General features: G+C 40.0%; 2 protein-coding genes across 3 annotated transcripts; one reads left to right on the top strand and one right to left on the bottom strand.

Annotated features, from left to right (window-relative positions):
- Positions 1 to 9,633, bottom strand: musk (muscle, skeletal, receptor tyrosine kinase). Of its 2 annotated transcripts, XM_049737871.2 has the most exons (17): positions 9,316 to 9,633; positions 8,332 to 8,458; positions 7,854 to 8,005; positions 7,661 to 7,788; positions 7,460 to 7,601; positions 6,978 to 7,102; positions 6,095 to 6,254; positions 5,741 to 5,747; positions 4,789 to 5,052; positions 4,526 to 4,719; positions 4,353 to 4,376; positions 4,186 to 4,274; positions 2,734 to 2,908; positions 2,452 to 2,638; positions 2,203 to 2,394; positions 1,936 to 2,084; positions 1 to 922 (listed from the first exon to the last, which is right to left on the bottom strand). In XM_049737871.2, the coding sequence occupies exons 1-17, from the start codon at positions 9,395 to 9,397 to the stop codon at positions 219 to 221; spliced, it is 2,901 nt and encodes a 966-aa protein (XP_049593828.1). In that variant the 5' UTR covers positions 9,398 to 9,633; the 3' UTR covers positions 1 to 218. The 2 variants fall into 2 exon arrangements, with proteins under 2 accessions (XP_049593828.1, XP_068508986.1); XM_068652885.1 differs by lacking the exons at positions 5,741 to 5,747; positions 6,095 to 6,254; positions 6,978 to 7,102; ... (3 more) ...; positions 8,332 to 8,458; positions 9,316 to 9,633 and adding an exon at positions 5,358 to 5,662.
- A 765-nt stretch (positions 9,634 to 10,398) lies between these two features.
- Positions 10,399 to 14,407, top strand: rassf6 (Ras association domain family member 6). Its single transcript, XM_049737859.1, has 11 exons — positions 10,399 to 10,553; positions 12,229 to 12,305; positions 12,383 to 12,461; positions 12,530 to 12,690; positions 12,820 to 12,914; positions 12,986 to 13,176; positions 13,384 to 13,485; positions 13,553 to 13,604; positions 13,707 to 13,825; positions 13,900 to 13,997; positions 14,099 to 14,407. The coding sequence occupies exons 2-11, from the start codon at positions 12,235 to 12,237 to the stop codon at positions 14,172 to 14,174; spliced, it is 1,044 nt and encodes a 347-aa protein (XP_049593816.1). The 5' UTR covers positions 10,399 to 10,553; positions 12,229 to 12,234; the 3' UTR covers positions 14,175 to 14,407.
- Positions 14,408 to 14,416: the final 9 nt, after the last annotated feature.

Here is a 14,416-nt window from a genome sequence, read left to right as displayed (position 1 = left end):
TAAATGGATTCACATAATTTTATTAAATGTAAAAATGATTTTTTTTCAATTTCTTGTCAATAAAAAGGGTATTAAATGCTTAGTGCTATATATTACAGTATATTATAAAAAAACACACACAATTCTACACAAAGGTATTTTCAAAATGTTCTAGTTCAATACAGTATCTAACCCATCTTGCAATAGTCGAGGTCAAAGGTAAAGATGGGGAAAAAAAATCAACAGTCATCCTCAGCATCATCATTATTTTCACTCTGCATGTTTTGATGCATCCGCTCCAGAATTCGATGTATACTGTTGAAGCTGGGCCGATCGGACGGGTGTGTGCTCCAACAAAGCCTCATTAGATTATACAGTTCCAGAGGGCAGTTCTCAGGGCAGGAAAGGATATGACCATCCCTGACATAGTAAATGACTTCCTCATGTCCCATGCCATAATACGGCTGCATGCCGTGGGAGAAGATCTCCCATAAGACCACGCCGTAGGCCCAAACATCTGATTCAGTGGTGTAACGGTTATAGAAAATCGACTCTGGGGGCATCCAGCGAATGGGTATGGCGTCGTTTTCATTGGCTTTGTAGTAATCGGCTGAGTAGATGTTCCTGGAGAGACCAAAGTCTGCAATCTTCACCACCATTTCCTCCCTGACGAGGCAATTTCTCGTGGCAAGGTCCCGGTGGACAAACTTGCGTTCCGATAGGTAGGCCATCCCGGCGGCGATCTGTTTGGATACGGACAGTTGCTCGGGGCAAGTGAGGGACCCCGCTTCCGTTTCTGAAGAAAAACTGCGACCGGATACGCTGGCGCGGCTGAGCGTTCGTACGGAACGAGTCGGGGAACGACGACGCAGGAACTCGTTGAGGTCGCCTTGGGCCATGTACTCAAACATCAGGCACATGGGTTTACCCACGGCGCATACGCCTGCGGAATGAAAGCATACAGACTTTGTATAGTTCGTTTTTGATCATTTGAGCTCAGCGATTTCCCACCACGGAGGTTTGCGAGAACAAACAAGGACACTCGGCCACATAAGCACATTAGTGATGTCATTAATCTCACCGAGTGAAGTTATTTTCTCTTCTACGGTATATCACAGAATGGTTGCATTCACGGGGAAAAGGTAAATAAATATTGTGGGCAGACATAAACACAGACAAAACCATCTGTGATGTGTGCCCGTTCACAAATAAACTCAACGCATAGTGGATCTACAGTTTTGCATTAATAGCTCAGTGACTGTAAATGCAGCTAATTTATAAATTATCCTTCTGTTCTCCCGGGACTCTCATTACTTTTAGAAAATGCAGGAATTTAAAATAATTCAAAAATGTGGCATTCTTGGTACACTCTAACAATAATATTAATAATAATAATAATGATGTTTTTATTATAATAATCATTATCATATATAATAATAATAATAATAATAATAGTTATTAAAAATAATAATGACATTTGGGAAAATTTCCTTATCAACCACAAAAAAATTAAAAAGTTATAAAACATATTGAGACATTGAATAGTTGGACATATGAATTAAAATGAAATAAAGCAAACACCTTAACTGAACAAATCAATGCCGCTGTGAGGGTGTGCATCTAAAGTGCTAAAAGTACAATCATGAGGTCATTTCTTGCTTTTTGGAATAAAAGCTTACTGAATAATTGATCAAGTCATCCCCTTGTTGATTTCTAATAGCCTAATTATTTATCACTGGTGGAGTCTATTGATCCATAGAAGTTAGTATTCACATTAGTATTGAAGTAAAACCAAACAAAACAAGTATTCGAGTGATCGTTCCTCACTCAAGAACATTTATTCCTCCTACTTGGAGTTTCCCAAGATCTGGTTTTGCATTTAGCTTTCTGCTTCCCTTTTAAGTGAATACTCTGGCGCTCAGTCCCACAATGAGAAATCCTGGTGTGAATTCTTACCTAGAAGTCGCACGATGTTGGGATGGTCAAACTCAGCCATGAGTGCTGCCTCCCTCTGGAAATCATTTTGCATATCTGCTGAGGCTTCTTCCTTCAGCATCTTCACAGCCACCATTGTGAAAGGTTCCATCGGTAGCAACCCCGGCGCTCTGCAACAATTACAGACTGTCACTCAAATATGCAAGAACTTCTAGAACCACATTAAGAAGACCAAAAATCTGGTCAGGTTTTGTTTATCACTACAGTGACCTCATAGTTGGATCTTACCTTGCTTGGAAGACTCGCCCAAAAGCTCCCTCTCCGATATCTCGAACATATTGGATATTATTCCTGGGGTACTCAAGAGCCAACAATTTGGAATTGAGAAGCAAAGGAACCCGTTGGTACATAGGGTTGGGGTGAAGTCGGTCCAGTATGAGCTCTGAAGGAAGCGTCGACATTGTTGGGGTCTCCATCGCCCTGCACGGGATGAGTTAGTCAGGAACATATTTTGGAGTTAGGAACATTTTTTTTTACCGCTTTTGTTGCCTCCAATGTTTTCTCCGCCGGCGACATGCAAGAATCACGATGGTGAGGAAGATGGCGGCAGCAACTACAGTCAGGATGATAATGATGACAGACATGGAGTATGCTGGAGATGATGCCGTCGTGGGAGGGAGGTGATGAGGCCCCGCTGGATCTTGCTTAGCCACTGACACATAGCCTAAATAGAATTAATAAAATAAAATAAAGATATTCTTATATTGCCTCAGCCGTGTCCACATATGTTGCTGTCCTCCGTTTTTTTTTTTGAGTTACCTGATCCTGCGCCTGCTTCCCCACACTGTGGTACAGCGCAATACTCCCAGCGTACGTTGGGATTTGAGGTGTAGCACCACGGCTTGTCGCTGATTCCTGCCGGGTTCCTACAGTTGTTATCCGAATTTTTTAACTCTGGAATAGCATCCACGGACAATTGGTGTTGGTGAGGAACCTATCAGACAAGAGTAAACCGATTAATTATCATCATATTTTTACGATCTGAGGGAAAACGGCATTACCATATATTTATTTTCCTTTATGTTTGATTAGTCTAGCTACTCAAATAAAAAGAGTCCATATGGGTTTCATAAGACTTAAGAACACACACAAAACAGGTTCAGAGATCAACTTAAGTGGACCTTTGGAGATCTCGTTGGAGCCACTGGGGAAGATTATGTTTTGATAATGGCACAGGTTGTCGAAAGTTTGGCCAACTTAAATATTGAACATATGGCGCTTTGATGCGGCGTGAACAATAGTTAAATATATTACCATTATAAAGCCATAAAGTACTTTGGCTGCAATAGCTGAAGGAGTGAAGTTTCCCAACTATGCCAAAACTGCTAAATCATCGTCATACAGAACTAAAAAACCTGCAATAAATAAATCGCATTCAATGCTTGGTCATTGAGGAATTGCGGCATTTCAAAAATTGATTATTTCACCCAGCCCTCATCAAATATTATGACGAATCCTAAAAAGATTGCAGACAGATGTAAAACATGACCTCAGAACGTGTCACTGCATGACTCGGGTGACAAGGGGATGAAGGATTGCGAAACGTAATTGGCAGTCGTTTCAGTACTGCATGGGGAACATTCGGGCTACTCCTTAGAAACTCAAAAGAAACACACACGCAACATTGGAAGCACACAAAAGCATCACGGTGTGAAGACCATACACGCAAAATGATTTTCGGAGAATTGCGTCGTGACAACCATGTGAGTAAATGAGTGTGTGTTGTAGGTGCGAGATTTGCGTGTGAAAGCTAATTGCTTCCAGAAACAGGAAGTGACAGGACTCTCAGCACACACACATACACACACACACACACACTGCACAGGAGAGAAGTAAGAGTTCATCCAAAGAGACTATTTTTACCCAGCAAAGTCATAAAAACATAAAGCAGCTTTTAGCCCATTGGGAGTGTTTGTACATTACACACTTTCTTTTCCGGGAAAGAGCCAAATAGAAAACACAGACGCACACAAATCAGTCTGATGACTCGGATTGGACTAAATTGATTTTAAAGCTTGTTATAAATGTGATACTTTGTATCGCTGGATGACAGAGGTGATTATTTCCATATGCTATCTTGAAGGTATTGCAAAAGAGTTTGACGGCAAAATGTCTACTCAGAATCATCTCCCATCCTGTATTGATTACATGCAGGCCGGTATTTACGATTTAAGTATTTCTACTAGAGTACACACACTTGCAAATGAGTACCTGTTGGTCCCACGGCTGACAGGGTATCCCTGACCTTGTCACGTTGACGCGACCTTGGTAAAAACGCCCTCTGTCACGGTAACATGTTGCTGTTGATACGCAAAAAGAAAAGTTATTTAAAGTAGTTCGTTTTTCTGATTGAATAATATTCGCATAGCCAGACTTACTTGTCATTTGATCTTTCTTGATGTCTGGAATAAAGACTAATTTAATTAATCATGTCGAATAGGGATGTTCCACTGCGAGTAATTAAATCTTGAATGGTGAATTGATACCGATACCAAGTACCGATACCACTAGTAGTTTCTATAGATAAAAATTAGTTGTTTTAATGACTTACCCACAAAAGGAACCCGAGTGCAGGCATCGGGGTCTGAACGGAGACTCGGTAAAGTTTGACATTTAGGCAACAACAATCGGGGTGTGTTGGAGTCGGCGGCGGGACCGAAGAGTCCAGGCTGGACGGACATGCTGCCATCTAGTATCGCCCATTCCTTATGACAATACAGCTCCTTCACTGCAAAGCAATGCTCCCTGTAGTAAAAACCCAACAACGATTATTAATCACGTTAAGAATAATTTAGAAGATACCAAAGCGGCTACCTGCAGACAGCTTTGGGTGCAGGTCCCAAACCTGATGGATTACAATCAGGGAAGGCGCTATGACAGAGGAGAGAACGCACTGCAGGGCCACAGAGTTTCCCGAGTCCTTCGAACTCAGTCCACCAGCTCTGAATCAAGTACTCTTGCATGTCCTCGGGGTCAGACATGGAAGTGTTGAAGAAAACAAGGGAGTCTTCCCGTAAAATTGCTCGGCACACATCCCCTCGATACGTGCTGCAGAATCCCGCTACCCCCTTGTAGAGTCTGTTAAAAAATCCAAAGGACAAATAAAGTCAGTGATTTATTTCATTTTATTATCAGAATTAGAAATAATCTTTGTAGACAAGTAACTAGAACTTCTAAATGACATTTTTAAAATTGTTGGCTATTTCTACATTGAGATGATTGTGAACTGCCTGTCCAGCAGTTCTCACTTTTCTTTTCTTCATCTTACAGACTCCAGATGCGGCCTCCTGGGGAGTCTGGTTAGTTTTGAAATCAAAGCATCAACGTAAAGCTAAAAGACGTAAATCTAACAATTCCCACCATGACCGTTATCTCACTAATACCTTTGCCATGACTCTGTCTGAATCCAATGTGCAGATGTGGCAACACAGACTGATCACATGACCCCCACCGACTGATCCCCTTTAGTCCTATTTCAAAAACATACTAACGAAGAGAAATACAGTTTCCAAAAACAACATCTGTAAATATTTCTGACTATTAAAGAGAAGAATAAGTCTGACTATAGCCAAAAAATATTTCTCCTCATTCTCTTCACGCTGTCTGCACTTTGACTGTCCACATGTGGTAATTGTGGTCATGTTGCGGTTTAGCGCACTTCACATTCAACTCGCAACCATATGTTGACATCACGAGGAGATCCCCTGTCAGTATGTCAATATTAGTAAAGCAGATTGGAATCATATTCCCAAACTTTTAGACTTACCTCCATTCTATAGGGAGATGGCAAAATCCACAAGATGTCGGGTGAAGGAGAACCAGCATGGAAAGAAGAGGAAGGAAAGACAAAAGAGGCATTTAGTCTTGCCTGGAAGAGAAAACTAAAAATGATCCTCATCTAGCATAGTGGAAGACTCAAGAACCAGGAAGTGATTGTCTATTGGTCAATGTGTGTGGTCTTTAAGGTGACTGTAACAAATGGTCTGGGAGGAGAAAAAAAAATAAACAGCTGAAGCCACTTGGAGCAGCTAACATAACACAAGCTTGTGAGTTAAGTAGTTGACGCTCCTCGGATAAATCCGATTAATTCAAAGATCCAAGTGAAGAATTTAATAGTCACCTGCGACAGTCACTCTGGCCGTGGCTTTGACGGTGTTGGCCCCGGCGCTGTGTCGGTTCGAGGCCAAGCACGTGTAAAGAGCCGGCTTGTTCACCGTCACCCTTAGAACCGATAAAACCACTTCTCCGACCAAGGTCTCATCGACTGAAGCACCAGAGATCTTGAAATGGGTCAACAAATGATTTTACTTTATGCATCCCGTTCTGTGGAGGAGCTCCAGCCAACATGACTGCAATCACTTAAATTAACAGGCTGCCGGGAAATATTTTAACACATGCACAGTCAGACACACAAACCATATTTACAAGCATTTCTGGCAAGTCATCAGTTTTTTTTTTTTTTTTTAACAAGCACCCAAGCCTGCCAAAACATTATAATAATGTCTATGTCTGCCCATAATTCCACACTTAATGCTTTTTGCCTTGCTGGCAAACATGATTTTTTTTTTTTAGTTGTAAACCTAAACTATGCTCAAATGAGATTACAATTAACAGTGGATAATGAATCATTTCTTTCACTTCAGTCAACAAAAAATAAACTTGTAAAATCTTTCAGAGAAATATTCCACAATATCTGAGCCCATCATTGTTTTGGCTCGGACTGCTCTACCACATTTGCATTTCATCATAATTCTTTCCTGACAAGCTAGTGCAAACTCGATATGTATACGATTGGGACATTGAAATTTGCATGACATTGTGAATTACTTTCCAATAGTCACAATGAGCCGGTCATTAAAAAGTGAAAATATTCCCTCACATAAAACTGAGGCTTTAAAATAAGTTGCGACCAGCATGTGTCAATGTGTTAAAATTGGAAATGGGGTTCAAACCAAGCAGACGGGTTTACCGCATTAGTCAGGAGCCCTGTGCAGTACACTCACTGTATTCCCATTTTCTAACCAGGTGATGGTGGGGATTGGATTTCCAGTGGCGTTACACTCCAGAGATATTTGGCTGCCATATGCGACTCTTTTCTCCTTGGGAACTCTCAGGATTCGTGCTGGAGCTGCACAGACACATGTACAATTAAAAAAAAATACGACTAATTTTTGGCATGTTGAAATTTTGGCTCCAATAGTAAAAGGAGTAAGCAAAAAACACAACAACAAAGATTTATAAATCTGCCTCACAATTTAGAATTGGCATTTTGGCATTAATGGGCAAATGAAGCTTCAATTGTGCTTCATGAATGAGTTGTACTTTTTCTCTCCTCTAGATGGCTCTCTCTGTTCAACAACTAGCCGATTCTTTCCTCCTTTATTTTAACCAACAGTATCATTTAGGTGTCAAAAAAATACAACTGGTTCATGAAGCAAATTCGAAGCTTCATTCTACCCCTGCTTGTGTGGGTTTGAACACTTACCTTGAACTTCAATGGTGACAGGCTTGGAAAATGCCAAACCGAAGCTATTTCTCGCCACGCATCGATACTGCCCCGCGTCTTCCTTCTGAATATAATTGATCTTGAGTGCGCCGTAGTCCAGAATATTAACACGATCACTGACCTGTGAGATGTTTACATTAGCATGATTACATCCAAAAGACAAAAGTAGGGAGCTTTTACCTTAATGAGCTCATCGTCTTTAAGCCAGGTGATGTCTGGTTTTGGGTTACCGAGGGTAACGCAGGGTAATACAGCTTTGGACTCGACCAAAAGAGTCACATTTGTAGGATGGCGCTTGATTTGTGGCTCTGGATCAAAAAAGGACATTTATTTCAGGGATGCTAAAAAGGTTCTGCTATCATGGCAGACATACTCATTTTTAACTGCAGCGCTCCACAGCTCTTGGCTGGCTCCCCAATTCCGTTACTGGCAAGGCAGCAGTACTCTCCGTTGTCATTTTCTCTTACGTGAGGGATGAGAAGCATTTGTCCCTGTTCCCGTGTAAGGTACCTGGAGTCGTAGTACCTAATAGGACAAAAAAGTAAAATGAAAAAAATGAAGGTGCTAGACTGACTCTCCAAGGCCCCGTTTCCAAGGAAACAGTATTTTCTTTGAAGAACCAAAATATTGTAGTATGTCCGTGAATCCCGTGAGATGGCTGTCAAGTGTTTGTAATGAAAAGCAACAGCCACATGTGCATAAAAGGATTTCGCCACATGTTCAGGCATAAACACACAATGGCCATGAAGAACGCACAGACGTCAACAGAAAACGTTTGTATTGGTTCGAACAGCAACGTGATAAGTGGCCGTCTCTTGGATTTTGAAACTTATCAAGATGTTTGAACTCACATTATGGGCTGGTTATTTTTGGTCCATGTGATGTCCGCTGACGGTCGAGATTCTACCTCACAGATGAAGGTCGCATTGTGATCCAGGAGGACATCCACCGTCTCCAATAATGTGACAATACGAGGTGCTAGAAAAAGAGGAAGCAAAGTCTTGACTATTAATTATGTCATTTTTATTTTATTTATTATAAATAAATAAATAAATACAATAAAAAATAATTAAATATAAATAAATATAAATATATTAAAAATAAATATAAATAAATATAAATAAATAAATAAATAAAGTATATAGCTGTGTGGTAATTTACAATCTACCTTGCAGGACATTTCCATTTACCCTGCAGGAGTTTTCCATTTTTAATCCATAATCAGTTGTCTTTGACACTGTCATGCAACAGAGCAGATTTGTTTTTGTGGCAGAGAATCAGATGTTAGCTTATGAGGAACATGCTTGTTGTGTTCAAACAATCACGCAAAAGAACTGAAATGAGTCAGCGAGTGCAGATTTCAAGTCATCTTAGCAATGTTTGCGCACACTCTTTTGCAATTATCCGTCGTCAAAGGAGCCAATAAAAAGTTCTTTTACGGGACACATTGATTTTATTTGTGGCATTCTTTCAGTCAGAAACATGAAGGTTGGATGGAAGTTATTCATCACAACTAAACTGTAAAATCATGTGAGCATTTTTACAATTTGCATTTTTAGCAATTTGAAACTGCTTTGATTTCGTTGTTGTCTGCACTATGTTGGTCAATAAACACCTCCTGCCTTGCCCTTGTAGGATGTGCTGATCAGCAGGTGATCTCAGGGTGACACACACACACATTGGAAGCCTTCAGCCAAAGAATACCAAATGTTTGTTTTGATTTTTGCAGTGATAATCAAGCAAACTAAATGCAATCACCAAGTACGCTGCAGCTATGAACTTGCCAATCACATTTGTCACATTAAAAACATCCAACAAATGTTGGCTCCGCTTACCTCTCTGGATACCATTACTCAACCCGACCAAAACCAGAAGAGAGATAATCTCCAAAACGAAAATGACTCCAACAGTTTTCATCCTGGAAATGAGCCACCCGGGCCCAGTTTGACTTATTCCTAAACCTGCGTTTTATATTCCCATCCCTTCAAGTTTCTTCGGCGTGACCGTTAGTCGTCAGGCGGCCATGCTTTCCTAGTGACCAGCTCACCCAACGTGTGTTAAAATTTTGAGTGACAGCTGCAGCTGCTTGCTAACCTCACATGCAGAGTTTGGAGCCACACGCAAAGCTCCAAAGGCTTCGCTGTTGCAGAACCGCTGTTTATAAGATTGACTCATGAAGTGAGAACACAAGCACACCAAACAATTGCAATTAAACTTTGCGGGAACAAGAAGACAAAGTGACATATGACGAGAAATGGGATCATGAGCATTTTAACAATTAATTATACTTGGATATATGTTTTATTTTGCATATACATTGCAGGAGGCCTTAGTGTCCACCTGTTGCCTGCAGGAATTTATGCTTGGATTTATTTTAGGAAAGGAATGTCACTTCATTGGCTTTTCATTCTTCTTACGTCACATGTAGTCAACTATTGTTGTACCTTTTTAAGAGATTAGTCAGACTCGTTTTGCACATTGCTGAGATTTTCAAGTTTTGTGTCCCGCTGACAAATATTTACCTGATAATATACTGCTGGTATTATTATAATATTCGTGCCTGAGGCTTGTTGTAAATATTGGTATGTAGTAGCAGGCTGCTGAGAACAAATGGTCCTCACAATGCCCTCTAGGGTCAAAACATGTTTTAAATGATTCAACCACTGGGTGGTGCTATAGTGCTATTTTTAATATTGTGTCTGTTTTACAATGTAGGGACTTTAATGGCAGGAAATGACTTTACTATGCATTCTGTGTTCAAGAAGTAAAAGAAGTATGAACTTATATGAATATCGTATATATAAGTATACATTTCAATGCAATGTATAAATGATAAGCTATATTTTAATCATGCAAATCAATACACTCGCACAGCACCAAAAAGCAAGTTAGTGGTGCCCTACCTTCCGCCCTACCTTTCTTCCATTTCTCCTCCTCCAATGATTAACCAACTGTTGCATTTTGATACCTGAGCTCCACATGTGCTCCTCGTGCTGCACTCTGGACCTATCAAAACACACATGAGAGAAGACATCAAACATGAAAGTCATTGTGAGGATAAATTGATCATCAGGTAGGACTGATTTTTTGTACCACACACCTTTTTTTTTGTCTCTTTATATAAAAAGTATTGCACAGGTCATTTACATACACTGATTTTTTGGTTTCAGTTTAGAACCGGTTCTACTTTGTAATAAACAGGTGATTCTCCCGGATGGATGTTTAAGATGAGATTCTGTCATTCAAATTATTCTTATATTCTGTCATATTAAAACTAGTGAGGAACTAAAACTAAAACTAATATTAGGGACTTGTAAGAGAAAGATGATAGGGGCGGGGCAAAGAAACTGGGTGTTACTCATTTTACTTGACCTCCTTTCCTGTTTTACAAGTCTACACAGCATACACCTTTTATTTCATTGTGGAAAATATTACAGCTGACAATTTGTGATCAGGAATCATTTTGCTTTGCAGAATAAATTATACCTGGCTATTAAAAATAACAAAGCTGCAAAGATGACTTTCTTTTTATGTTTACTGCCCTGTGCTGGAATACACAAACATTGTTTTGCATAAAGAAGATTCACAACTGCTTTTTGATCAACATGTTTGTGACACACACACACAGACACACACACACACTCGATGTAGGTGGGACCACCACGGGTGTGATATTTTTGCTCCAGGCCTTGAAACCTACTTGTTAAGACTTGACAGAGACCAAGTTCACTCTCACATCATCAACACAAACACAAGTGGGGTGGGAGGGAGAGAAGGCTTTAAATTTATATCCTGTAATGCAAATCAATTTACACAGACTTTGTGTGCATTCTATTGGGTACAAAAAATGATTTATTAAAAAAAAAACTGACTTGAAGCTTTTCAGTTTGATACTCTTACTCCCTCTGCTGACATAATAGGGAAGTCAATTCCAGTTAATAGACAGATGCACTATTATTAAATCAAGTTTACTGCAAAGGGAAAAGTATTTTTATTACTTTTGTCCTCAAATGTTCTGGCAAGTTGGCAACATAACTTATAAGTCATTCTTTTTCTACCAAATATATATCAAAATCACTTCCACCTATTTAATCACAGAATTTTTCACCCATGAGAAAAAATTGTATTACCCAAAAAAATCTGAATAATTATTTCCGTTCATAAACCTTTCCCACAGAATTTCATGCAAAACCAGATTTTTTTCCCCCCACTAAAATCAAACCGGCCTTTTAAATGTTGCGTGAAATGCACAGTGTGAAGAAGTCAGCCAGATGGTTACTGGCGACAACTAGCAAATACCTGGCATGTTTCTTAGCAGCAAACATGCTGAGACAGCACTGCACAGAAGCCAAACGGCTAAGTTGTGTCACCAGTGAAAAAAAAAAATAAAGGAACCAATGCAAAGAGACAGCACTGGTGCGAACGATTCCAATGTTGCTGAAGGATAAACAGCGTACACTGTCATCACTGGTTGCTGGGTGGAGTACTGTTATTAACTCTCTTCAAGAGAGAGTGACGGCTGGGACGGAGAGAGAGAAGAGAAGAGGATAAATATAACACTAGAACTACTGAGAGAGAGACTGGGAAGAAATACTTCACACAAAGAGGACAAAGCGCAAAAGATATCCAAGAACGGAGGTGGGGGACGTAGATTTATCCAATGTGAGAATGAATCTATTTTTAGGAGCATGTGACGTCCGCAGCGTTTTGATTCTTTTTCCAAGCTCGTGGGGGTTATTTTTGTGCAGGAGTTGATGCCGTCCGAGATGAATGAGGCAAGTCTTCCTCCGCTCATCCAGGCGGGAGATGGGAGGACTTTGTCCAGGTGGGTTGACTCCTAGCAAACAATCAGGAATCCATTTCCAAGTTGACCTTTGGACTTTCTATTTTTTTTGTTTTTAGAGCAGAGTTTTTGTCGTTGATAAGCACCTACAACTGCTTCCTCAAGGATCAGATTCAACTTCATCTCAGTTATTCCCAGGTAGAAATTATTTTGTATGCATTGGACTGATATATTCCTGACGCTATTATTTGTTGATTCTAAATCAGAGTAATGACGACGAAGTCATCGTAGAAGGATTCCTAAATATCTGCTGGGGAATCCGAAGACCTATTCGGCTAAAAATCCAGGATGAGAAACAAATGACACCTTTTGCTTCCCTGACCTCACCCGACCCGATCAGCCCAGTCAGCCCGCCTGAAAACAGAAGGTTGAGTAGATTTAAGAGCGTCAAATTCGCCTTTTGTCGTTTCACAGCGCTTTGTGTTAGAGTCCACTTTTTCAAAAGTGCTCGTTGTGTTTACATTGTTCAATGAAATTAACAAACTTGTCTTTTTAGGGGCATGTCAAGATGGGGGGAGTATGTCGACCTCCATCAAATAGATGAGATTGTCGGCACAGCACATGAAACAGAAATTAAAAACTCTCCACCAGGTTTACAATTTTTATTTAATTTTTTATTATTTAGAACTACAGTCCGACTATTTTATGTGTGTATTCCAAAGCGCCTGTATACGAGACCACAACGCTGCGTCCTTCGAGGCAAAAGAGCAAGGAGTTTGAGTCTAATTTGTTCCGATGTATGAGCGATGCATCGTTAGTCAAGAGAAGGAATCGTCGAGGCAAGTCGGCGGCGCAAAGAGAGAGAGAGCGACAGCACCGCTTCTCGATCAATGGGCACTTCTACAACTACAAGGTACGTCCCGAGTAAGGTTTTGTACATACACTCACTGGTCACAACATTACAGGGACACTAATGGGAAAATGAAGCTTCATATATGCTTCATGAACCAGTTTGTGTTTTGGTTTAGAATTTTTGTGCGGTTTTCTAATGGATATTTTTTCGAGTGTTAGTAACCAGGGGTCTGCAAGATTACTCATCCATGTCTCACATTCTTGCTAGACATCCATCTTCACGCCTTCCTTCGGCACAGCCACCAAAGTCCGCATTACTAGTGGTATGACCACAAACCAAGTCATTGGACAGCTACTAAACAAATTCAAGGTGAAATTAAAATTCAGAAAAGCACTTTCCTCACAGACTTTTGACAGAATTCGATTCCCCATCACAGATTGAGAATGGCCCGCAGGAGTTTGCACTATACTGTGTTCACCAGAGTGGGGGTAAGTTTTTTTTTTTTTTTTTGTTATATCGATGGAATATCGAAAAGTAAAATCAAAAAGTTCAAATCATGAAAGCCTTGATTGCCTTTTTGTTGTGTGTAGAAAAGAGGAAGATGACCAATAGAGATCAACCGCTGTGGGAACGCATCCTACAGGGCCCCTCTGATGACACCATGAAGATATTTTTGATGGACATGGATGAAGAGGAAGTCAGCAATGATGTGAGTGTGCCGAGTAAAATCACAGAGTAAAAATAAATCACTGATCCCACCCCCCCGCCGATATAATCTCCAAGGTGGCTCAGTATTTGAATTTGGAGCTTCCCATCTTGGAGCAGGTTCTACTGAAGTTGCGAGAAGAGGAGAACAAGGAGATACAAATGGTTGTTAGCAAGTTAGTATCAGATTATTCTTTCCATTTTTTGCACCTGTACCTAAATGTGTAATACTGCAAGAACTAATACTAGATATTTTTTGTGTGTGTATTTCTTCTAGGTATAAAAATCATCACCGAACCCTGTCCCGTATACTGAGCAATAAGAATTCACCTCACATTGAGACCAGTGTCTGACACTAAAAAGTGCATAGTAGGAAAAAAATAAGTTTTTTACTTTTTCACTGCATTAGAAATTTTGCTAAAAACTGATAACAGCACTCTCAGTATGAGCTCAAGTTCAAAAATATTTCTTTAAATGTTTCCAAGAGGCTTGCGGTTATAAAAAAAAAAAAAAGTGTTGTATGTAAAAAAGTGATTTTTGTAAATTTTTGCATTTCTAACATAATAAAATGATTCCGACATACAACTACCCGCTT

The sequence above is a fragment of the Syngnathus scovelli genome, chromosome 13, assembly GCF_024217435.2.
Source record: "Syngnathus scovelli strain Florida chromosome 13, RoL_Ssco_1.2, whole genome shotgun sequence".
Taxonomy (NCBI): domain Eukaryota; kingdom Metazoa; phylum Chordata; class Actinopteri; order Syngnathiformes; family Syngnathidae; genus Syngnathus; species Syngnathus scovelli.
This window is presented reverse-complemented; position numbering and strand designations above follow the sequence as displayed.

Bases quoted from the DNA above. Each gene is read 5' to 3' on its own strand.
- musk (XM_049737871.2), bottom strand. From the start codon at position 9,397: ATGAAAACTGTTGGAGTCATTTTCGTTTTGGAGATTATCTCTCTTCTG. The intron at 2,909-4,185 runs GTACTCATTTGC...CTTGTCTGATAG, and splicing joins GTCAGCCGTGGGACCAACAG to GTTCCTCACCAACACCAATT. The intron at 2,395-2,451 runs GTAAAAAAAAAT...CATCCCGTGCAG, and splicing joins CATTGGAGGCAACAAAAGCG to GGCGATGGAGACCCCAACAA.
- rassf6 (XM_049737859.1), top strand. From the start codon at position 12,235: ATGCCGTCCGAGATGAATGAGGCAAGTCTTCCTCCGCTCATCCAGGCG. The intron at 12,915-12,985 runs GTTTACAATTTT...TGTATTCCAAAG, and splicing joins AATTAAAAACTCTCCACCAG to CGCCTGTATACGAGACCACA. The intron at 13,177-13,383 runs GTACGTCCCGAG...CATTCTTGCTAG, and splicing joins GGCACTTCTACAACTACAAG to ACATCCATCTTCACGCCTTC.